General features: G+C 46.4%; 1 protein-coding gene across 7 annotated transcripts in view; it reads right to left on the bottom strand.

Annotated features, from left to right (window-relative positions):
* Positions 1–1,227: 1,227 nt before the first annotated feature.
* LPAR2 (lysophosphatidic acid receptor 2) overlaps positions 1,228–25,176 on the bottom strand; it is a 63,488-nt gene continuing 39,539 nt past the window's right edge. For all 7 annotated transcript variants that reach the window (XM_044431604.1, XM_044431598.1, XM_044431603.1 and 4 more), the window contains 2 exons: positions 24,372–25,123; positions 1,228–1,811 (listed from right to left, as the gene is read on the bottom strand). In XM_044431604.1, coding sequence (XP_044287539.1) covers positions 1,510–1,811; positions 24,372–25,104 — 1,035 coding nt within the window. In that variant the 5' untranslated portion in view covers positions 25,105–25,123 and the 3' untranslated portion in view covers positions 1,228–1,509. The remainder of the gene's footprint in view (positions 1,812–24,371; positions 25,124–25,176) is intronic.

Raw genomic sequence — 25,176 nt, 5'->3', positions numbered from 1 at the left:
GCTTGAGGCAGCTACGGGTCATGAGCCCTGTTTCCCTGTACTTAACATGTGCTCAGCTGCTGAGAAGCAGAGGTTCTTAACTGATCATTTTCTGTGGTTTTTGTGCATGTTTAGTGAATGCCTCCTGGGTTAGGGCTAACAGGGCTCCTACGCACAACAGGAAGAACTTGGGGCAGCTGAACTCCCTTTGAGCACAGCATCTCCCAGCTGCACAAGGTTACGGCAACAACCAATTCTTGTGAACAGAGAATGCTTTTGCACCAGACATGGCTTTGCAGTGGGAGCCATCATCTTACACAGTAGATGCTTTCCACATCTGAGAATACACAGCGGATTTCCTTTACAGCAGGGGTTGTGCAATTTGTGGGTCTACTACTCCCATCAGCCCTAGTCAGCATCATGGGTGTTTTGGCCCTTCAGATGTTTTGGCCTGCAAACAGCCCACCCCTGCTTTACAGCAAAGGTGATGTGGGAAGCTAAGGTATGTATGGTCAACCTGTAATGCAAACACTAAGCATCAATAGTACAACAAGCAAGGGGTGGGCTGTTGTACTGTATCCATGTATCTTATTCATGTATACCTCTGTGCTCAACTAATAGGGATTACCTACCTTACAACTTGCTATCTGCCATGGACTTCACCAGTGGGGCATTTGACACCGTGCTTTAGATTTCCCTGAGCTAAACACAGGGTGGGAGGGAAGGGGAAGGGGCTGCAACTTATGCAGAGAGGGCACTTCAAGTTGTAGCAGACTTGCAGGCAGTCAATGCAGAAGACATAGTGCAGCCTTTGTATCTTACCCCTCAATTGGCCATGCCCAAACGGCAGTAATACTGAAAAAGGTTAATACAATTCTTTACCCAGCACAGAAACTTTTAGACAATTGCTTCAGTTTGGCAAGGAAATGCCACCCCACCACTCACAGCTGGTTAAAAACAGTGGCTCACAAGAATGGAAATGCATGTGGTTCCATGCTTCTGACCCACTACTTTTCAACACATGTCCAAATATCTGTGTTTCAGAACAAGGCAAAGGTTTTCCCCAAGAGGGTCACCCACCGTCTGTTCACAGACAGAGCAACTGCGGCTTGTTAGCCCACGAAGAAGAAAATATATGTCTTTTACGAAGCTACGGAGCAAACAGGTATTGAAATGGCTCTTAATGTAATAGGATATTTAAGGTGCCTCTCAAGATGGAGCACAGGACAGAGGTGCCCATTCCTCTGCTCAGTTGACAACAAAGAGTTGTTGCATTACAAGCATGTGCTCAGTTAGTTACAGCACCACTGCTTCTTGTCAGGAGGCCACAACCTGGTGTGCCAAATTCAGACTGCTGCTGCCAGTCTCCAACCAATGCACAGGCGCGGTTCTGTCCCCTGCAGACCCTGGTTGATAACCTTGGTCACAGTGGTCCTCCCAGCTGCACTGCAGACATGACAGATGGCGGTCTCTTGCCACAAAGAGATGGGCCTCCAACCAATCACCACTGGAATGACCAGCAAAAAGAAATTAGAGTGTGGAGTCCATTGTTGGATGTCCGTTCTGAGGCAATATCCTATGCTCTGTGGTGCTGGACTTGACTGAAGCTGGCATGTAATTTGGCATCTTGTAGCAGGCAAAGCAAAGGATCTTCCGGAAGGTGTTGCACATCTCATTGTCCCGGTAAGAGTAGACAATGGCGTTAATGACTGAATTGATTTCCGCCAGCAGCAGGAAGTATTTTTCCACAGCTAACACATTGCAGCTTTTGCAGTCCAGGCCGTCCAATAGGAGCACCACCTGCCCGGGGGTCCAGCAGATAACAAAGGCACCTGAAAACAAGGAGAATCAAATGTGTTAGGAGAATTTGAAAGGGACAAGATAGCTCAGCACTAAACAACTGCGCATTCAGTGATATGTGCCGCACTTTTGAAAGGCAAAGAGTTTACAGAAACCGGTTGCTGCCTAGCAGCTCTGAATGCAGCAGTGGAGGGGTCCTGCCAAAGGAAGAGGAGAAAAGGAGGAGGCCAGGATGCAGGAACTTTTGCAGCCCGAGGCAAGGGTCAACTTCCATTTTAAAAAAGCTTTCAGGGCCTGCCCGACGGACGGACGGACAGCAGCCACCACAGGACCGAGACCAGGGGATGCTGCTGGCCTGTGGGCCCTCCATCATCACCGGCGAGTTCTCTGCGGGCCCGCTCTTGCCCCCCTCCCCTGCCAGCATGGGTGGCAGCTGCGCTGGATTGCGGGTGGGCGCAGGGAGGGGTCGCTGGCTTAACTCGCCGGCCGCAGCCAGAGGCCAGTGGCCTCAGGCCGGCAGCCTAAGGGTGTCATGACCATTTGGGGCCATTTGGGGCCGTGCGGGGCTGGGCTGGCCAGGAACTCTGGGCGTGTGTATGCCTGTTTTGTGATGGGAGGGTTGGTGGATTTTAATTGTGTTTTTAATAGTATTTTATTGGATTGGTTTTTAATGGCTTCACACTTGGCTGCTACTATGGGATTGCCTGGGGAGCGTGTGGGCATCACCATCAGGGTGGTGTTGGGCAATGGTCGATATGGCGTTGGGGGTTTAACAGGTCAGCATAGAAGAAGGCGGGACAGATGGTTGACACCTGTTCCTCCTTCTGGTTATTCCCCCAACCGGAAGGTTCCAGGTAAGCTTATCAACCACCCCTCGGGCCTGACGGTGCTGCTGCTCAATGCCAGGTCGGTCCATAACAAAACATCCCTCATCCATGACCTAATTGTGGATAAGGGGGCTGACCTGGCTTGCATAACAGAGACCTGGGCGGGAAGGGGGGGATGTATCTCTCTTTCAACTGTGCCCGCCCAGATATCTGGTCCAGCACCAGCCACGCCTGGAGGGGAGGGGAGGGGGGGTCGCTTTAATTTATAGAGCTTCTATTTCCCTTGCGGGGCTTCCTGTCCTCTCAAGGCCAGGTCTAGAGTGCTTATACCTGGCGCTGGGTGACCGAGACAGATTGGGGATTCTGCTGGTGTTACTGTGCACCCTTCTGCCCATCAGACTCCCTGCCTGAGCTGATGGAGATCGTCTCGGACCTGGTATTGAAGACCCCCAAGATGTTGGTCCTGAGGGACTTCAATCTCCATACCGAGACTGTTCTGACCGGGGTGGCTCAGGACTTCATGGCCTCCATGATGGCCATGGGGCTGTCTCAACATGCCATAGGCCCAACCCATGAACGTGAACACATGGCTGGACCTGGTTTTCTCGATGGGGCAGGAAGAGGGTGATCTGAGAGTGAGGAATTTGTGTCTGACTCCCTTGTCATGGTCAGATCACATCCTTGTGAGGTTTGAGTTCGATGCCGGCCTTTCCCTCTGTAAGGGTGCGGACACTATTGTGTTGGTCCACCCTTGGAGCCGGATGGATCCGGATGGAATTCTGAAGGCTCTGGGGGATTTTCCAGTTGATAAAGCTGGTGCTCCTGTTGATGGTCTGGTTGAACTGTGGAATGGGGAAATGATCAGAGCTATTGACACGATCATTCCTAAGTGTCCTCTCCTGCCCGGCAGAGCCCGTTCATCCCCATGGTACACGTCTGAATTACAGGTGATGAAGCAGGTTGGGAGACGTCTAGAGTGTAGTTGGAGAAAATCATGGGATGAATCTGACCAAACACGCCTACGAGCTCATTATCGAGCCTATGCTGTGGCAGTTAGTACGGTGAAGAAAAAATTCTTCTCCACTTCCATTGCCTCCTCACAGTGCCATCCAGCGGAGCTCTTTCGAGTGGTACATGGGCTGATACATCCTGGCCCAAAGAAAGATCCTGTACTACCTTCGATGGCCTGCTGCGATGACTTTGCCCAGCACTTTAAGGAGAAAATCGCTCAGATTCATCACGAGTTGGACTGCACAAGTGATTCAGATCCTTTAGGGGAGATGCCAATGACTCCATCTGGTCAGGCATTATTGGATGAATTTCAGTTATTGTGGCTTGATGATGTGGACAAGGTGCTTGGACAAGTACGTTCCACCACCTGCTTACTTGACCTTTGCCCTTCTTGGCTGCTGACCAAAGCCAAGCACAGGATTGGTGCCTGGGTCCTGGAGGTTATTAACGCCTCTCTGAGGGACAGCCAGATGCCCGCTCCTTTAAAGGAGGCGGAAATCAGGCCTGTTCTAAAGAAGGCGTCCCTGGATCCAGAGATGGCCGCCAATTATAGACCGGTGGCCAACATCCCATTTTTGGGCAAGGTATTGGAACGGGTGGTGGTGGGACAACTCCAAGCACTCTTGGATGAAACTGATTATCTGGACCCATTTCAGTCTGGCTTCAGACCCGGGTTTGGTACTGAACCTGCCTTGGTCACTCTGTATGATGACCTGTGCAGGGAGAGAGACAGGGGGAGTGCGTCCCTGTTGGTCCTCCTGGACCTCTCAGCGGCTTTCGATACCATCGACCATGGTATCCTTCTAGATAGGCTGGCAGGATTGGGAGTACGAGGCACTGCTTGGCAGTGGTTCCGCTCCTACCTCAACGGCCGATTCCAGAAGGTGGTGCTGGGGGACTATGGCTCTGCGCCATGGCAGTTATGCCATGGAGTTCCGCAGGGGTCCATTTTGTCCCCTTTGCTATTTAACATCTACATGAAACCGCTGGGAGAGGTCATCAAGAGGTGTGGGATGTGGAATCATCAGTATGCTGATGATACCCAGTTCTACCTCACTTTTTCAACTAATCCAGGTGAGGCAGTGGCTGTACTGAACCGGTGCCTGGCCGAGGTAATGGGCTGGATGAGGGCCAATAAACTGAAACTTAATCCAGACAAGAAGGAAGTCCTGTTGGTGGATGGATCGAGCTCCTGGGTAGGTGGCCTGGACCTTGCCCTGGATGGGGTTGCACTCCCTCTAAAGGACAGGGTCCACAGCTTGGGAGTGCTCCTCGACCCGGAGCTGTCTTTGGAAGTTCAATTGACTGCGGTGGCAAGGAGCACTTTCCTTCAGCTTCGGCTAATCTATCAACTGCACCCCTACCTGGGGGAAGACTGCCCAGCGACAGTAACACATGCATTAGTTACTTCCCGGTTGGACTTCTGTAACATGCTCTACATGGGGCTGCCCCTGAAGACAGTCCGGATACTTCAGATGGTGCAAAACAGAGCAGCCCGGTTGCTGATGGGGACTGGGCATTATTCTCACATAACCCCAGTCCTTTACCAGCTTCACTGGCTTCCCATCAAAGTCCGGGCTCAATTCAAGGTATTAGTTATTACCTATAAAGCCCTTAACGGCTTGAGACCAGGATACCTGAAGGAACGCCTTCTTCCATATTTGCCCTCCCGCCCCTTGAGATCAGCAGCAGAGGCTCTCCTACAGGAACCCTCTGTGAAAGATATTAGGAGGCAAAGTACCCAGAGGAGGGCTTTCTCTGTGGTGGCGCCCCATCTATGGAATGTGCTCCCCAGAGAGGTCTGCCTGGCACTGTTGTTATTTGTTTTTCGGCGCCAGGTTAAGACCTTTTTATTCCAGCGATATTTTAATAAGTTTTAATATTATCTTTTCTATGTTTTTAACTGCAGCCAGTGTGGGTTGGGAATTTATTTATGTTATATTTTATGCTGTAAGCCGTCCTGAGGCTTTTTGTGAACAGGACGGCATATAAATATTTTAAATAAATAAATACAAACATACAGTGGTAGCTGGTGCAAGTGGAAGAAGTACCAACCTGAGGAGGGAGAACCTGAAAGTAGTACCAGATCCAGAGAAAGAAACAGAGGAGACACAGAAGAGCTACATGTGTTAACAGGCAGGGCTGCACATGCCAAAATGCCACATGGCCTGTTCAAAGCTGAACTAGTTGGTTGCCCAGACATTATAAAAGCTAATGCAGGAGCCCGTGGTCTGGTTACGGCCTGCAAAACCTTCAGTTCTGTTCCACAGCCTCACCTCTTCCTGAGACTATTTTTTTCAGCAGAGGCAGCATGGGATGAAGAGAGAAACTTAGTGAAGACTGCTGCTGGCAATGGAAGGAGTAACTCTTTCCTCACCCAGCTATTAGCCTTGAAAAAAGCCACTATTTGCTCCAAGGGAGGCTTTTTGAAAACTTTAATTGCTGTATGGGCTGCTCAAGGTATGTGTGTGTGGGGGGGATTCTTGAAAGTGAACTATATTAAAAATTATTAACAAATGTCAAAACAGAACCTCCATATTCAGAAGCAGTCTACCTCTGAATGAAAGGTATTAGGGTCAAATGACCAGAGATGGTTGCAGCCTTCCAAACTCTACTTGTGGGCTTCCTGTAGGAATCTGCTGAACCACCCCCAGAACAGGATGCTGGACTAGATGGGCCCTCAGTTGCTTTGTTTCTATAGTGATGGTGTTTGAGGCAAGGTTGGACAACCACATGTTGGGGATTACATGAAAGGAGCCGGCTGGAGTCGGGGGTCAGACTAGGTGGCCCAGAGGGATCCCTTCTGACTTGGTTTCTAAGGCCTCAGCAATTATAGCTGGCCTATAAAAATGAATGAATGAATGAATGTTTCTCCAGCCTGTGGTCTCCAATCAAACATTCTGCTGAGGGACACACCACAGCAGAATCCCACTTTCCTCCACTTCTATGACAAAGCCGGTGAGGTGGGGAGAAGGTTGTGCCTGGGAAATAGATGAGAAGGGGCAAGACTCACTTCTTACATAGTCACTGAGTGGGTTTGAGGGGGGCTTGAAGGGGGGACACACAGCTCTGCCTCTTTTTGAGCAGGCTCAGCTCCCTTCCTGAGCAGTGGGCATTAGCAGATGCGACTTGAGCACGATGTCTGCGCTGGGACTGGCAGCAGCACCAACAACCCCGACTACCACTCGCAAGGCCTACCCATGCATCAGGGCAAGGGCTGCCAGTGATACCTGCTCCACTTGGCAGTCCCTGGGATATGTGTGGGATGGCTGAGCAATAGGGGGGAGGGGGGTGTCCCAGGCCCTCTTTACCAGGTATGTGGGGCAGGCAAAACAGCAGCAAAAGCACCTACTGGGATCACCAAGAGCATCGAGGGTAAGGTGTGCCCTGGGTGTTTTCCTAATGGCAGAAAAGTCTGCCATCCTTTTGTGTGGCAGTGCCTCAAAACCAGGAGGAGAAAACCTTGGAACAACAGGGTGAGGGGAACAATCCTGGATGTGAAAAGCTCAGGTACTGCTTGACCAGGATCCCAGATGGGAGCAGGAGCAAGGCCCCTGCCTTACAGCAGCTGTCTGGGATTGCAGGAAAAGAGCTTTCCTGCACTTGCCAAGAGCCCACAAAGCAGGGGCTGGGCTTTGGGGCAAGAGAGGAGAAAACTGGAGTGAGGGATAGGCAGATGGTAAGTTTACAGCAGCCTTCCTCAACCGAGCACCCTCCAGATATGTTGGAGTTCAACTCACAGCATCCCCAGCCAGCATGCTGGCAGGGAATGATAGGTGCTGCAGTCCAACACACCTGCAGGGCATCCTGTTGGGAAAACAGGGCTAGAGAAAAGGACCAGAACTCTCCATCTCTTTACTCCCCACACTTATCCACCTTAGCTGACCTCCAACTTGGGTTCTACAAAAAGAGCATGACTTTTTGCCATAAACTAATCCCCAAATTAGGGCTCAAAATGAACTCCACCCAGCCTACAGTTCTTATTGCAGGGATCCAGAAAACAGTCAGACCTACCCTTGTGCCTTCAAGAACAGCCTGACATGCAGAAGTCAGTGTGACCCTTTTCAGAGAACAAAGAGGAGCATACTTGCTCCTCAAAAGCCACAAGCCTCTGGCCCCACTTCCATAAACACAAATAAATGTGTCTGTAAAGTTATCCCTGGCCCCCTCCCTCTTTCCCTCCTGCCTAGCTATCCTCTCTCATTCCACTCAAATCTGGGTTTAAAACATGGGTCTACCCTGTTCATAGCTGGAGATCATTACCAAATAACTGGGTCTCTTCCCCCACAAGGTCATCATCCAGTCACTCCAAAAAGCCATCTTGCTCCATCCCCCCTCTAACTTCCAAGGGGAGCCCATCCGTGGGTCATGTTTCTAAGAATGCTGTGTGGCCCCAGTAACTTCCAGCTGAATTTCCAGAGTGATCCAGGAAATAGAATGCAGAGCCTAGTGAAACCTGGCCTTGAGCTTTCCTGAAATTCTAGTCATGCTAGAGACAGGCAGAACCAGCTGTTACAGAGAGAGCAGGTATTTGCATGCAGAAGTCAAGGATGAAAGAACCCCATCTACCCACAGCAAGTTCATGGAGTAAGACAAGCTGTGCTTCAGGGCATGGCACCAAGCTGGTGCTCTTTGTCCCTGAGAGACCAGGAAGATCAGCCCACATGTGGGCCATGTCAGTGGCCTGTAACAAGCACAGGCCCAGTCAAGAACAATGTGAGACTCAGACTGAGCTGTTCCAAATTATTCCTCTGGAATGCCAAAGAGTTAGCTCCATGCATCAAGCAGTGACGCTACAGGGCAGGGCGCCCAATCTGACCAACTGGTCCCACCTACTTTCCACATGCTAAAACGATGACATGCCCCTCCTAAAGTTTAGTTTACTGGCTCTGAGCTAAAACATGGTGGTATTGTTTGCACCCAGCCTTGTTGCTCTTGGCTGCATGCTTTTTGCCCCTTCCACCACTGACTTGCACCTTTCTCTCTGAAATGGCATTCAGAGTCCTTCGTATGAAAGAGTTTCAACCAACAGAAGTTGCCGAAGGCCAATCCTGCAGTCAATTATTTGATTAGCAAACCAGATTCAGAAGAGTTCCAGGGTGCTGATTAATCAGGGAAATAATTCTCAATGTAAAGTACCAAAGTGTGTGGGGGGGCAGCCTTTTCAAGAGCCCTCCTGCCAAATGTAGTACAGCAGGTGGCTACAAGGTGGAATGGCCTCCCCAAGGGGCTTGCCTGTCACCTCATTGCAGTTTCATTGCTGAGTTTTACAAATTCTCCTGTGCATTTTATTCATAAGTCATTTTAGTGCCTTTCTTTCTATTGCATTAATGTTATGCTGCAAGTGTTTTGTTTTGATTGGTTTGATATTTTGTTTTGATATATTCCTTGTTTAAATCTTTGCCTTAAAATGGTATAGTATTAGTAACCATTCAAAGAACTGGGTGCTGGACAAATAGCATTAATAAGCACATAATAACAATACCATCTTAGGCATTCCCTCATCTTCTAAGAGACAAAAAGCAATGCTTCCTCTGAGATGGCATCCATGGAGTCACCAACACATGGAGAGAATGTTTTCCCCCATCCCATCTAAAACTCTTGGTCCAGCCATATGCAAGACTGTGCCCATATAGGTCAACATTCCAATATGTACTTGCCTGGGAATAAACTTTATTGAACTCAATGGGACTCACTTCTGAGCAGACATGTATGAAACTGTTCTGTCAATTGACTAAAATAATCTTAGCCCCTTAATCAAATGAGTCTCAACTAGGGAAGCATCTGCCTATAAATAATCTATACCTCTGTCTGGTAATTATTTAAGCAAACACCTAATTTTCTCTCCTCGCCCTTTCTTAAAAGTGCTTTATCCTGCTTTTGATAATATTGTTATTATTATGAGGTACTGGGAAAAACACACTCAACCATTCTCAAAACATTGTAATCTTGGTTATGTTCCTCTGTTGTTAAAAAGAATTTCCATCTTCAGAAGTGGTAGCCTATCTACCCATAGCAAACTCAGTTCTCCAAAAGCCAGTCCTTATATAGACAAAGCAGTGCTATTCGTGCACAAGAAATATCAGCTGGCTTGGTAGAATCTCAAGGTTTGTGGAAGTATTAACAAAAAACAGAACACCTTTCAAAAACAAAACCTATGGAAGGGAATGCAAAAGAAACAAGTAAGGACCAAACATGCTTGGGCACAGAATTCTGGCTGGCTATTTTGTGATGGAAAATTGTGATGGAATGGAGTATCTCAAAAGAGGGCATGGGTGACAGCCCAAGAAGGAACATCCCACTTATGCCACAGCTGCTGGAAAGCAAATAGTAAGCGAGGCTGTTGCCTTCACATCCCACTTCTGAGCTTCCCAGAAGCATCTGTGAGGCCAAGTGTTAGAAGCTGGAAGTCAGACTTGAAGGGCTTTTGGACTAAACCTGCAGAAGCGGCCTTTTTGTTCTTATGCAATGAGAGGCTTTTCCAAAGGACTCTTCCCTATTCCCCAGATGCTGAAATTTCAGGTGTCCTGAATGGTTGCATATTTTACTCCTACTCACAGAGTCGTCAAAAGAATTGAGCAGGGCCAAAGCAATGAAACAAAAAGAAGCAGGAGAGTACAAAATTGAGAGTGCAGGAGGTATAGGTGCCCCAGAGAACAAGGAATCAAAAACCAAGGATTATGGGCATGTGAATGTACAAGGAAGAAATATGTTCTTATATTGGGCAATTTCTAGGGGTTCTCATTTCTAGAAATCAGACACAAGGCCTAGAACCATTTTTTAAAAGAAAAAATACCCCCCTTGATATAACTAATTTTTGTTACAGAGTGCATTTGGTAGGAGTCAGCTTAAAGTTGTGCAAAAATGACTGTCAACCAGCAAAGGTTACTCTGAAAACTTTGCTCCATCTTTCCTGCAGGAGAAAGTCGATATTTCTTCCTCCCCCTCAGAAGTTCCAGCTTCCTATCAGTTCACAGCCTTGACCAACCAACTCATGCAGCATACACATTTAGAAATTGTTCCGTCTCAGTTAGGCTTATGCCACACACACAGTATCTACTTGCCGAAGCTCCAGTGTGGATGGTCAGTTTATTTATGTTGTAAGCCGTCCAGAGACCCAAAATTTTATATATATACTCGTATATAGACAGAATGAACGAACAGAAGGAGGTGACCCACCAGCAGTCCTAGGAAAATGTGCAGAAGAGGGAGGATAACAATAATGGATCCTCCAAACATGGCCAAGAAGCAGCTCACTTCTGCCAATGGCTTGTCCATCAAAACTTTAGGGAAAACGATATTTAACTATTCCCTATGCCTGGATACCAGGGGCAACATCCTACACTTAACATGCATCTCTTCATGCTAGAGTGAATGACAATTTGCGGGTGCAATGGTTTGCCAGAGAAACCTGGCACACGGGGAGATGCCCTTGGTCTTCAGCTAGAGGACATTTATGCTAGCAGAGGGCTGGGCATCAGTGGGAGGTCTGGCTGGCTATTGTTGCCATACCCAGCCACATACTACTCCCTGGAATTATGGGGGGGGGGTGGATTTAGAGCAGAAAACTGCCAGCAAGTAGTTAAGTCAAGGTAGAGTTGACCTTTCTAGCACACTGTACCCTAAAAGGACCTCTGTTTTCTTCCTTTTAAAAAAGGGGGGACAAAAAGAGGAAAGCACATTGTGGGGAAGCTGATGTTGCGCATGGTCAGTTGGCTCTGTGTGGCTCACCTTTGTGCTACCAGAATATTTATTATACTTAAATCCCACCTCTTTCCTTTCAAGGAACTCAAAGCAGCAATTCTCTTCCTCTCATTTTTATCCTTAGAACAACAACCCTGTGAGGTAGGTTGGGCTGAGTGTGAGTGGCTGGTCCAGAATTACCCAGTGAGCTCCATGGCTGAGGGGGACGAGAACCTGGATCTCCCAAGGTCCAGTCCCGCACTCTTAACCACTGCACCACACTGGATCTCAATTTACATTACTGCTAATATCAAATACGGTAGTACTCCATAATGCTGTGTCAGTCTTCCTCCCAAAATTTCTTCTGACCACTTTTCCTGACAAGTCATTAAGATCTGACCTATCCCAAACCATTTCCTACTGTGGTATTCTCCCCCACAGTAAAAAATGCTGATTGTAAATTCCATAGGGAAACTTGCCTGTGTCGGGGAGGGGTGTTTCCCAGTGTTGCACTATGAAGCAGATGCTGAAAAGCAACACGGAGCATATAGTCAATGACGCTAAAGAATAGTGCACTGGTTGGCGCTGCCATGTTCATGGTGCTGGCACACCCCAACATATGTGCATCACAGTGGGACTGGCAACGTGAACGCAGCAGTGCTGGCCAGCAAATGTCCATGAGCTGCTAGGCACTGCAGCCTCCCACTATATGGTCAATTATGCTGGGAAGTGATGCTGGGGTGGGAGGGCCCTGGTGGCACCTTGCCCAACCCACAAAAAAAAAACAAAAACAAAAACCCTGGCACTGGCCCAGATAATTTTTAGTTGCTAAAGAAAAAAACAGGAAAACTAAGAATGCTCTGACCTTGAAGTTCTGAGGCCCCCTTCCCCCAGTGGCTCTCCCCAGATGTTTTGGACTGCATCCCCCATCATTTTGACCATTGTCCACACTAGCTGGGTCTAATGGGAGTTGAAGCACAAAACATCTGGAGAAGACCAGGCTGGGAGAGGCTGCAAGGAACAGCGTGAGTCTAATTTTACTATCAGCTTGCTAGCTCACAAACAAAGGAATATGCATGTGGCTGTCTGCTGGGGAGGGAAAGCTGTTCAGTATTCCAGCTGAGGAATGATATTAATCCTCCTGCCCCCCTGTTGACAGTCATACATTCCTCACATCATCATCTGGCCTTACCAAGTCCTCGCAGGGCACTCTTGCCACACGTCCACACATACACTACACAAAGCCAAGATATCTCATCAACGCAGGAGGGAGCCTGATTGCATTCTTCTGGCTCCCCATTAAGTCCTTGGGGAGCAAAACTTTTGGCAGGCTTACTCAAGAGCAACCCTGTCAAGATATGGCTCAATTCCATGCCATCTCCACTGAAGCAGAGCTGTCTCCTGCTGCTTTCCTTGAGCAAGGCAAAACATTCCCCAGAAAAACACACAAAGCTTAGCCCAGCTTGGGTGAATCATAGCTGGCGCTCTTGGTTTCTTCAAGCCTAGCTCTGGATCCCAAGGCACTAATTTGAAAGCTCCCAACACCACGTGTGCTTCAAAGCAACCTCATTTTGAAGGAACCACCATAGCTCATATATATTACATGCCAAGGTTCCCCAGTTTAGTCCCCAATAACTCGAGTTAAAAGAAGATCAGGTAACAATCAAGGTCTCATCTCTTAAGATTGGAGGTTGGTTCTCAGAAGAGAGACAAGACAGGATTAGATGGGCCAATGTGCTGAGTCAGGCTTAGACAGCTACATCTGTCCCATGTTTATCTGCTTACTTCCTACCAGAGCTCTGGAACAAAACATGTGCTATTTTTCATTTTTGCCAGGGGTACTGTCCTCACAAACTGAAGTTTGTTTTTATTTTTGGGAGACAGTTGAAGATGCCACTCTTATTTCTGTTTATCCATTACATTTTTAGTCAGCTTTTCCAAGGAGCTCTGGGTAATGTTCATGGTACAACAAGCCTGTGAAGTTAGGCTGAGGAAGAGAGAGGTGTGGTTTCCAGATGGAACTTTATGGCGAAATTTTACTGAGAATTCAGACCACAGTGGAGTCGAGGAAGTACATGCACTTTATTTCAAAGGAACTTGTTTCATGTACCGAATGGATGACAGTGCAAGCTGTTAGTCCGAGGAGTCATGAAGCACTGTATTATTACATCCGGGTCAAAGGTAAGAACAGGCACAGGAACAGTAAGAGCAATGCAATATTGCCATTGGTAGTTACAAGCACAGTATTTGTATAGTAACTCCAAAGCATCTCCCTTTTTTTACATATGATTCAACAATGTGTAAACAATTAACCTAAAAACAGATCCCAAACAATCTTAAACATAACATACTGTACTATTAGTAAACAGGCTACAGATTAAGTCTATCTGGAGGTCTTGAAACTCGGCTGCTTCACAAGGCCACAGGGATTTTGCCTGGTGAAGGCTGTTTAGTTCCAGAAGGTGTTGATAAGAAACTGTCATGTTTCCTGACTGGTGTGTTTGGTACAGAAGAACTTACTGGTATGTGTGGTTGCATTATTTCATCCTCATTGTTTCCTTCAGATATGACAGTAGTCTTGTCTCTATATTGCTTACTTGGTCCAGCAGGACTAGGGGCACTGAACACCTCCGGAGAATCATGTGCAGGACTCTCATAAGCTTGTGAGGTGGGTTGCTTTGCCACTCGCAGATCCACTCAATTGCAACAGTAGAGACTGCCATCCACATCCACAACATAAGAGCAAGGGACAACCCTCTGAACACAGGTACCCAGTCTCCAGCAACCACTCCTGTCGCCAGGAAGTGGCTTCATACGGATTGGCTCTCCAATGCTTAGTTCTGGTAAGTCTTTGGCAGACACGTTGTATGTCAGTTTGGAGATTTGTTTCCTCCGTCGCAATTTCTCTAGAACACCTGTAACCACACAAGGTTCGAGCAGTTTGTTGGCCACAGGCAATGATGTCTTCAGTCTCCTTGACATCAAACGCTGTGCAGGACTACTGTCCATGCCTTCAGTCGGGGTATTCCTCCAATGTAGAACGGCCTTCCACGGGTCACTACCATCATACTTGGACTTCTTGAAAAGGTTCTTCACTATCTTTACAGCTGATTCTGCTTTGCCATTAGCTTGTGGGTGCCACAGGAATGAGGTAACATGCACAAATCCCCAATCTGTAGAAAACCTTCTGAATTGCTCACATGCAAATTGGGGTCCATTATCTGAGATTACCCTATCTGCTAGGCCATGACATGCAAATTGTACTTTACAGCGCCTGATTGTAGTTTCAGCAGACAGGTCAGGACGGAGCTCAGTTTCCCAAAAGTCAGAATAGTGAACAACAATTAATAAAAAATCTTGCCCCGCATAATTCAGTAAATCCATACTTACAATTTGACAAGGCCGGGTGGGCAGCACATGTGACATCATGGGTTCTTTCTGTTGTGCTTGTGCATACTCATTGCATGCTGAGCAACAAAACAAAGTCTCTACTCTCATTCTGCATGTTGGGCCAGTAAAGGGTATCTCGTGCCTGCCTACAGCATGCTTCTCCACCAATATGACTAGCATGAATGTGTTTCAACATCTCCGACCTCAAAGATTTAGGAATGATGACTCTTTTTCCCTTATATAGTATGCCATCCTGAATGCCAATTTCGTCTCTGAAAGTCCAGTATTCTCTCACAATTAATGGCACCACTTCCTTTGAATCTGGCCAGCCATTCAGAACAACAGATTTAAGTACCTGCAAACTCTCGTCAATATCTGTGTGCTGTTTTATCTGATGCAGTCGCTGGTCTGTGACGTTTAAATAGTCTGAATGATTAATCTGTGACAGGGCATCCAGGTCCTGTTGGACATTGCAAACTGTGTGTTGTGTACATTCAAATGTACCACCTGCTGCAGTAGCTCTGCTAAGAGTGTCACTGATGTACATTTCAGGTCCAAGTTTATAAACCACATTGAGACAATAGTTTTGTAATGTGAGCAACATGCTCTGTAAGCGCTTAGGTGCACACAAAAGCGGTTTCTTGAAAATAGATATCAGAGGCTTATGGTCAGTTTCTGCCGTGACCTTGTCATGACCATAAAGATGGTGGTGAAAGCGCTGGCAGGCGAACACAATACTCAGACATTCCTTTTCGATTTGTGCATAGTTTTGCTCTGTAGGGGTCAGTGCCCTTGAAGCAAAAACGATAAGGCTGTCCAGCTTGCAACAGGCAACACCCGAGTCCATTTTTGCTTGCATCACTTTGAATAGTTACCGGTTTTGTAACGTCATAGTATTTAAGGACAGGTGTATCCTTGATCAAACGTTTGATTTCCTGCACTGCCTTATCATGCTTAGGAAGCCAATGCCAAACTGCATCCTTGTCCAGAAGTCTTCTCAAAGGCTCACAAACCTCTAAGAGACGCGGTAGGAATTTTGCCAAATAGGTAACGAATCCTATGAAGCACTGCAGAGATTTCACATTTTCCGACTGCAGCATATCCAGTATGGCCCTGATTTTTTCTGGGTCAGCCTTCAAACCCTCCACTGAAAGGCTATGACCATGAAAGCGGACCTCTTTGACCTTGAACTGCAGTTTTTTCAAGCCAAGTCTCAGTTTCACTTGCCTACAACGATTCATCAAGTCCAGCAGTTTGCGATCATGATCTTGCTCTGCTTCTCCATCTGTATCACCACAGCCAACTACAAGTATGTCATCAGCTATTGGCTCAATACCTTTAAGTCTGGCCAATAGTTCATGTTGTTTATGTTGATACACCTCTGGTGCAACTGAGACTCCAAAAGGCAGTTTGAACCACTTTTTCCTGCCCCAGGGAGTCCAGAAGATTGTCATGTAGCTACCTGCAGTATCCAACTTACACTGTAAAAATGCATCCTGGGCATCAACAAGTGTGAACAGAAGTGCTTTAAGCAGCTTGTACAAAACATCCTTGAGAGTTGGCATTATGTAATGAGATCGTTTCAGTGCCTGGTTCAAAAATTTGGAATCTATACATATCCTTAGCTTATCAGGCTTCTTTACAATCACCATATTGCTAATCCAATCAGTTGGTTCAGTCACTGGTGCAATATGACCATCAGCCACAGTCAAGCTGTGCCTTAACTGCCTCCTTCAAGGCCACTGGCACATTGCGTGGTGCACACTGGAATGGAAGGACACTCACATCAAGGTCAAAATGAACTTCCCCCGGAACAGATTCAACAGGCCCTGTAAAAAATCACCAAATTCCTGTAGTAACAGTTGTTTTGTCAAGGGCCCTTTAAATTGATTGTCCATTGCATTGAGCTCTGCGGGGATGGAGAAATGCATCAGCCCCAGACGCCTGCAGGTTGAGCCAGATAACAGTGGCTTTTGGGAAGCTTCCACAATTTCAAACTCTAGCTTGTGTGTCAGTCCACGTACGACACATTCTTTCCTGAACAGTTCAAGCAATTTCATAATTTTGCCTGAGTATAACTTTAGTTTGGTGTCACTTGGCAGTAGAGGTACTTTTGGTGTTAACGTCATTTTGTCTCTCAAGCACTTCACATCACATGTCACTCCCAAATCGAGCTGGCAGGACTGAGGCTTATTATTTAATATTAAAGTGACAAACATTTCATTCCTCTGGATTGCAGAGCACCAATTAATTCACTGCTGTATATCATTTCAGCGGTGCATGGCTCCTCCTCATATGCAGGCACATCCTCCATAGCGTGTAATTTCCCAGATGACACTTATTTTTTACTTGACAAGCAAACTTTAGCGAAATGATTTGCTCTTCCACAAGACCTACAAGACTTTCCATATGCTGGACATTGCTCTTTAATTCTTTGATGCACAGTCCCACAATATTTGCATGCTGTAGAGTTGGCAGTAATTGCTCTAAGCATGTGTTGCTGTCCTTGCAGTTTGCTTATGTGCCGTCGCGGCATTGCAACGTTTATGCTGTCACTCTGTCTGTCCTCTTCCATCACTTTCAGATGTCTGTCAGTAAGCTCTGCTGTACGACACGTTTCAATAGCTGTGTTTAGCGTTAAGTCGTGCTCTCTTAGAAGACGCCTGCGTGTGCTCTCACTAGATATACCAAGAACAATTTTGTCCCTTATTAGTTCATCTTTCAGGGTGCCATATTCACAAGTTGCTGCTTTTTCTCATAAGTGAGTAACAAAGTTATCAAGAGATTCTCTCTCCTCTTGTTTGCAGCATCCAAACACATATCTTTCATAAATGACATTTTTAGCAGGTTTGAAATAAGCTTCTAGTGCATCCAGAATGGCTGTAACATTCTCTTGCTGCTCTGCTGAGAGGTTCAGATTGTGCTTATATACATGCCTGCATTCACTGCCCATGACTCTTCTCAGAGTGGCTGCCTGCACTGCCGCAGGTTTCGCATTCAGCCCTGTAGCCAGGGAATAATCCTCAAATTCAGCTCTGAAAGTTTCCCAGTTGCTGCTACAGTCCCCACTGATTTTCATCCCCTCTGGGGAAGGTATGCAATTCATGGCAGCCATGCAGTCGGTAGGCCTCACAGCCCTCCAGTAGCAGAAAACGCACAATGAACGGTCTCAAACAGTAACTCACAAATCAGTGCTGTGTCCCAGGGCTGCTGCACTCCAAACAAGAGGCTCTATCCAGATTCAAGTCACTTCTGACACCATGTTTCATGTACAGAACGGACGACACTGCAAGCTGTTAAGTCTGAGGAGTCATGAAGCACTGTATTATTGCATCCAGGTCAAAGGTAAGAACAGGAACAGTAAGAGCAATGCAATATTGCCATTGGTAGTATTTGTATAGTAACTCCATAACAGAACTGCTGCCCAAGTATTTTTGAATTCAATAGCTGATTTTGGAGGTACAGCACAGTATCCACTCTGCTTATCACTTGATCAAGTGCCACATAACTTTGTAAATACCCCAGAGTGTGTCAGGTCTATGGGGCAGCATAGAAGTGCAATAAATAAATCAATCAGCCTTCCCCAGTCTGGTGGCCTTCAGAAGCATTTGCACTGCAACTCCCAGAATTCCCATCCAGCAGGGCCATCGACTGGGAATTCTGCGTGTAGCAGTCCAAACATGTCTGGAAGGCACAAGGTTGGAGAAGGCTGATATCAATGAATAATGCTGTGATTGCAGCAGGAGGAGGATGTGTTTGAAAAGTCACATGCCTTTTACTGTCTGTTTTTGTAGCGTGACAGCATACCACAAGCCATGATGCAGACCCACAATCACAGAAGATCAAGCTGTCATTTCAGGTTGCTTTCATTCCTTCACCTGTTCTTTCTTTCATTCTTAGTCCAGTAACTGTATGTGCTTTTTTGCAGCTGTGCAGGGATGCTTTTTTTTTTTTTTTAAGTTTGCTTATTCACACCTATGCAGTTCTGGTAGGTGTGCAATGAAAAAATATCCTTTATTTTTTTAAAGAAATTATGGTTTTGCTGCCTTTAAATAAATCCCATCAAAATCATTGACAGGAACTGTGGGGAGGGGGGCGGGAGGCAGAAAAAGTCATTGGAGTAGACATTGCTAAACTGATTCTACAACTTTAAAGCCACTCCCACTAGTAACACTTCTAATAATCCTAGACTGGAGCGGTCATGATTTAGCAGCTCACAGGAACCAGAAACACTGAAGAAATTATACAAGTAGGTTTTTTCTTTTGGGGGACAGGAATAATATTGAAATGGCAGCAACATCAGGAATATATCATATCCTTCATGAAAGATCCAGAGCACTGGAACAAAACACTAGCACAGATTGGCCCATCTGTTTCCATTTGCAACCCTTCTGTGTGTGTCCAACCACTTTAAAAAACAAAAAACTTACCCAAGAAAATCTGCCAAGGACAGCAAGCTGCTTTCTATCTACAACCGTGCAGAGTGACTGGGCCAAGGTCACCCAGAGAGTAAACCCAGCTCTCCACCTGCCACGACACACTGACTCTTCTCCCAAGAGCCCTGGTTCATACTGAACCAGGATAAGCAAGTCACTGCATGTGTTGTAGATGGGCAAATGGCAGAGAACATTTACTTGCTTTCTTTAGTGGCAACTCCCAACCATTCTGCACTGAAAGTTGCCCTTTCACATTTCTGATGGGTCCAAAGCAGCCTGTAGGTTCACTATCATTTTGCCAGAACAGAGGGTTGGTGCTCTTGCCAGCTGTGTGTCAGGCAAAACAAGACAACACATATGATTCCCTCTATCCCCATCTTTCCCAACAAGGAAAGCTTCACAGACTTTTGGCAGTCAAGCCACTGGTTAAAGGCAAAATGACCCTGCCAAGCTGGCAACATTTTGTGAAGCACTATGTCAAATATTGCAACCAAAGAAAGAGCCTTGTGCCCCCTCAACATCTCTGGAATCTCTGGGAGATCCCACCTGGCATATAGATTCAGACTGTGTGGTTTTAGACACGAGGTTAAGTTCTTCCTATTCTGCCAAGTATTTAATGTCAGAACAAGAAGCCAAAGATTCACTTCACTGCTGGATCCTTGATATTTCTAATGTTTTAATATTTCAGTAGTCTAATATTTTTGCATCTATTGGTATGGGTTTTAATTGTCTCTTTGCATTTTTAATTACTGTGAATCACCCCAAGGGCATCTGGCAGCTAGGTGGAATATTGTTGTTGCTTTGTGCTGCCAAGTTGTCTCCACCTTACAGCAACCTCATGAATGAAAGCCTTCCAAAACATCCAGTCCATGACAGGCCTGATCAGCTCTTGCAAATTCAAAGTTGTGGCTTCCTTTATGGGTTCAATCCATCTCAGGGTGGAAGATGCATTTGAAAAATAACCATATTTGGAAGGAACCTTAGTATGGTTTTGGTCCTGGCACTGCACTGCTGATTTAGTACTGCTGGATGTCCTCCTGCTACAGTCATTTGGTGTTTATTCACATGTGGTTGAAAGTGCCATTGTGAACAGGATCTTCCAGTCATTCAGCATTGCTTATCCCAGGATGCTTAAAAGAGGATGTGCTAATGTTCATGTCCTCCAGCATAAGCTGCTGGTTCTGGTAGACCTTTCAGAAGCAGGCTTGCCCATCTACAGTTCATCAATGCACAGCATGGGTACCACTTTTCTTCCTAGCCTCAGGTCTACAATAGCACCCATCCATTCCCATTTGAGTAGCAGCATAAGACCAGTACAGGCTACTTTTCCACTGGAAGTTAATGCAAGGGTGTTATTTGAAGAACAAAAAAACAGCAGCAATGGCAACTGTTGATTAAAAAGATAACTTGGAAAAGAGGAGGAAGAAAACTTGACCAGCCTTTAGCAGGGGATTACATGGGTAGTTTGTGCAATGCCATCAATTGTCTTGTGAGGATAAAAGTGAAGTACAAACATACAGAGCAGAAGAGCAGAAGGAATCTTGACAGCCTTCCCTAATCTGCTGCCCTCCAGATGTGTGGGGCTACAACTCCCCATCATCCCAGATTCCCATAATAACCACAAATATAAACTGCTATAAACTCTCCAGCCACTTGTCATCGGGATGGCGGCCAGCGACAAGCGGGGTCCCCCAGGGCTCTGTCCAGGGACTGATCCTGTTTAATCTTTTCATTAATGACATGAAAGAAGGGGTGAACAGTCTGCTGATCAAATTCACAGACGACACTAAAACTGGAGCAGTGGCCACAACTGAGGAGCAGGTACTCCAGATCCCAAAGGATCTGGACAGTCTATGGAAGTGGGCAGGAGACAACAGGATGGAGTTCAATGTGGATAAGTGCAAGGTCTTGCACTTGGGGCATAGGAATAACTGTTAGGTGACAAGGTTAGGTGACAAGTGGCTGACAAGTGGCTGGAGAGCAGCACTTGTGAAAGGGACCTCGGGGTACTGGTTGACTGCAGGCTAAACATGAGTCAGCAGTGTGATGCGGCGGTCAAGAGGGCGAACGCCACCCTTGGTTGCGTAGCCGGAAGTGTGGCTTCTAGATCAAGAGAGGTATTACTACCACTCTATATGACTCTGATGCGCCCGCAACTGGACTATTGTGCTCAGTTTTGGGCCCCTCATTACAGAAAGGATATAGCCAGGTTAGAGTCAGTGCAGCATAGGGCTAAAAGGTTGGTGGCCAGTGTACAGGGGATGGCGTATGAGGTGAGACTGAGGGAACTGAGTCTCTTCAGCCTGGAGAAGAGGAGACTCAGAGGGGACATGTTGGCAACATACAGGTATGTGAGGGGATGTCACATGAAGATGGGTAGAGACCTGTTCTCCCCTGCAGAGGAAGGCAGGATGCGCTCCAATGGAGCAAAGCTCAGGGAGCCAAGGTTCCATTTGGATGCCAGGAAACACTTCCTGACAGTCAGGACCCCGAGGGTGTGGAATGGGCTTCCATGAGAGGTCATTGAGGCTCCATCGATGTGGGTGTTCAAGGATAGGCTGCACATGGTGGGCATGTCATGAGCGGAGCCAGCTGGTGCCAGAGGTCAGACTAGATGGCCCGGGAGACCCCTTCTGACTTGCTCTGTTTCTATGTTTCTATGTTCGAAGTTTGAAAGCCAGTGTAGGGAATTGTGTTGGACTGGGAACCCAGAGTGCCAGGATCTAGGCACCACTTGACCATAAAGCTAACTGGGTGACTGGGCCAGTCACAACTCTCAACCTAACCTGCTTCACATGTAGTAATAATAATCATGATAAGGATAGATTTCAAAGAATGTAGAAAAATAAGTGGATGAATAAAGACAGATAAGAAGTTGACTAAAGCATGTATTTTTAGAGACATTTTATACATCAAGACATCTGCCTGGAAGTGCATTTTTCCAGGAAACCCAATCCCTTTGTAAGTGATCTGGCTATTTAGTAACAACAGCATTTTCTAGCAGTAAAAGGTTTCACAGTTAGGGGAGATTCAGACTGAGGAACAGCAAGGTGGGATAACATGTAGTCCTCTGTACTCACTTCACAGTAACTGTAGTTTGTTAACAAACCAGGATATCAAATCAGGGTGGATAAAATCAGTGATTTAAAAAAATTGTAATTTTTTTTATTTAAATTATTTTTAAAAATTTAAACTGATTTTTTTAAAGAAAAATGGAAAACATACTAGACCTACACTTTCAGTGTCATAACATTGAAGTTACTCACCTATCAAACTTGGTGAATTTGATAGGTAATTTTAGATTTTCATCTTATGAAAATGCTTTTACCTTCAAGTAGCTCTTTCTACTTGAAAATTCTGGGCTTTCAACTTCTCTGAATGAAATCACATGTGCAAAGACACCAGTGAGGTAGCATTCCTGTTCTGTACTTCTGCAATGATGGAGTCAGGCCAAGCAAACCAGAGGAGTTAGGCAAGGCAAGAAGTATATAGTGGGGGCAGGGAAGAAATGGAAAGTCTACATGCAAAAATGAAACAGTACAAATACTGCTTCATTTTGTTGGAAATCTGACCATGATAATTTACATCATGCATGAAATCCCTACTGGTCCAATGTCAACACTCAGCATGGTCAGACACATGCTGGGTTCTGTGAGCCCCAGCTGGCCTATCACAGCTGACACTGGCCTTTGCTTTTCAAAAAAGAAAAAAAAAGTTTTACATTTCCAGCGTTCTAAACAAAAGCACTTTTGAGCCTTGACACCAACATATGCACCTGGCACATTTGCAAGTCTTACCAACCCACCCTAACAATAAGCCACAGTGGCTTAGTTCTTGGCAAAACAATCTATGCTGCACCTGACAGACACCACCACTCATTGTGGGTTGCTGGTCCCCTCTTTTCCCCCTCTTCCCACCTCAGTCCCCCTGCAGGTATCTCATGGGACACTACAGGAGCACAGAGATGTCTCCCAAAAGTCATAGTGATTGCAATCCATTTCAGGTTAATCCTGTTTTTTCTGCCTTTAGCCTTTTTTGCTTGAGCTTGAGAGAGCTGGCTTGACAAGCAGCTTTCACAATCTCAAGAAGGAAAAAAAAAAATCACAGGGCGGGGAGAAGCACAGCAAGCTCAGAATAGATTGTGATTACACTAGGAGTGGGGGAAATGCAGTGTCAGCTGCCCTCAAGTGCTGCTTGTGTAAATTTAATTATTCATTCATTCATTCATTCATTCATTCATTCATTACATTTGTATGCTGCCCCATAGCCTGAAGGCTCTTTGGGTGGCTCACAATGAAAACAAAAACTATCAGCATAAATCGATAGAGTGGTTAGCACTCAGGACCTTCTTGGCAAGAACAGCAAAGGGTACATGGATGATCCTCATTAACTATTCATGTTATTAATGAATTTCAAATTGATTCTTGTTGTAGTGTCAATAATAACCGTTACCCATGGTTTGGACCTTGTGACCATCTATCATGGATACAACAACCCCTACAACAACCTGTGAGGGTGGTCTGTTGCCCTCACACAAGCCACCCTGTGGGAATTGGTTGTATGATATGACAACCCACTGCATATAATGGGTTGTCTACAATGGGTTGTCATATTGTCTGAACCCAGACACTGGCTTGTCCAGCAGTTCTCTTTACAGCAGGAGTGCTCAACCTTTAGCCTGAAGAATTCAGCAGCCACATTCCAGTGCTGGGTAGGACCCAAAGGCAAAAGAGGCAGGACCAAGAGCATGGGCATATTTTAACTTGAACCTCTTCCTGGTTGCATGGCAACCTTACAGAATGGGAACAGAACTGCAGAACAACTGGGAAATCAACCAATGATTGGTTGTCAGGGGAAAGCAGGGATCCTGGAAGGCCAGACTGAGATCCCAGGAGGGTCAGATTTGGCTCCCAGGTTTACGGTTCTGCATACTTTTTTTCTAAGCTATGTGAGTAGCTGGTTCAGTTGCCTGCTCCCACTCCTGCCACCTGTCTCCATCTGCTCTGTAGTAAAGTTTTGGAGGCAGGCTTAAGAAGGTGCCACTCAGGGGCTTAGCAGAAGGTCTGTCAAAGCCCTAACAGCTATCCATCATGGATACACTTTCCTTCCATGATGCCACCATTTTGAACAGTCAAAACAAATGAAGATGCCAGTATTTGTCCAGAAGGAAAGAATGAGCCTCTCCCTGTGACCCCAAAAATGCTGACTGCACTAAAACTACAGGCCTGGTCAGAGATCTACTTACTGAGGATAATGATGACTGTCTTGATGAGGTTGATCATAGTATCCTTATAGCGTGGGTGGAAGGTGGTGTGCTTGGACATCCGTGCCATCTTTCTTTTGACGTAGATGAAGATGTGAGTGTAGACCACCACCATCACAAGAAAGATGAAGAGATTTGAGAGGGCCCAGAAGGTCAAATACCTGCGGCTGTAGAGGGGAGCCATCCGGGAACAAGTGTCCAGCTGGCACAGACAGTGCCAACCGTATGAGGGGATCAGGCCAAGCAGCAGAGCTGTGATCCAGATACAGCAGATAAGTATCATCACTCGCTGATTGGACATCTTGCTGTGGAGCTGCATGGTGAAAACTGTCTGGTGCCGCTCCACGGCGATGGCCAAGAGATTGACCACTGAGGCTGTGAGGCTGGTGTCCAGGAGGCTCTGCCTGACAAACCAGGTCTTGAGTGAGAGCTGGGCTGTCCGGGGCCCAGTGTGGAACATCAGGAACATGTATGCAATGCCGGCAAAGAGATCAGCAGCTGCCAGATTTCCCAGCAGGTAATAGATGGGGTAGTGGAAACGCTTATTGATAACAATGGCACTGATGACCAGCAAGTTGGTGAGAAGCACAATGATGCTGACGGTCAAGCCAAGAGCTACCACCAGGATGTCCTTGGGCCTCCATTCGTGGAAGAGCTCCTTACCACTGTTGTTGTAGAAGAACTCAACAGTCTCATTGTAATAGCACCTGGTCATCTTCTTAAATTGTTGATTCCTGAAGGATAGGGAAGAAACAAGTAGTAAGTAATATTTAACCTTTGAAGCAGC

Source organism: Varanus komodoensis, unplaced genomic scaffold, assembly GCF_004798865.1.
Source record: "Varanus komodoensis strain SLA01 unplaced genomic scaffold, ASM479886v1 scaffold22, whole genome shotgun sequence".
NCBI lineage: Eukaryota > Metazoa > Chordata > Lepidosauria > Squamata > Varanidae > Varanus > Varanus komodoensis.
This window is presented reverse-complemented; position numbering and strand designations above follow the sequence as displayed.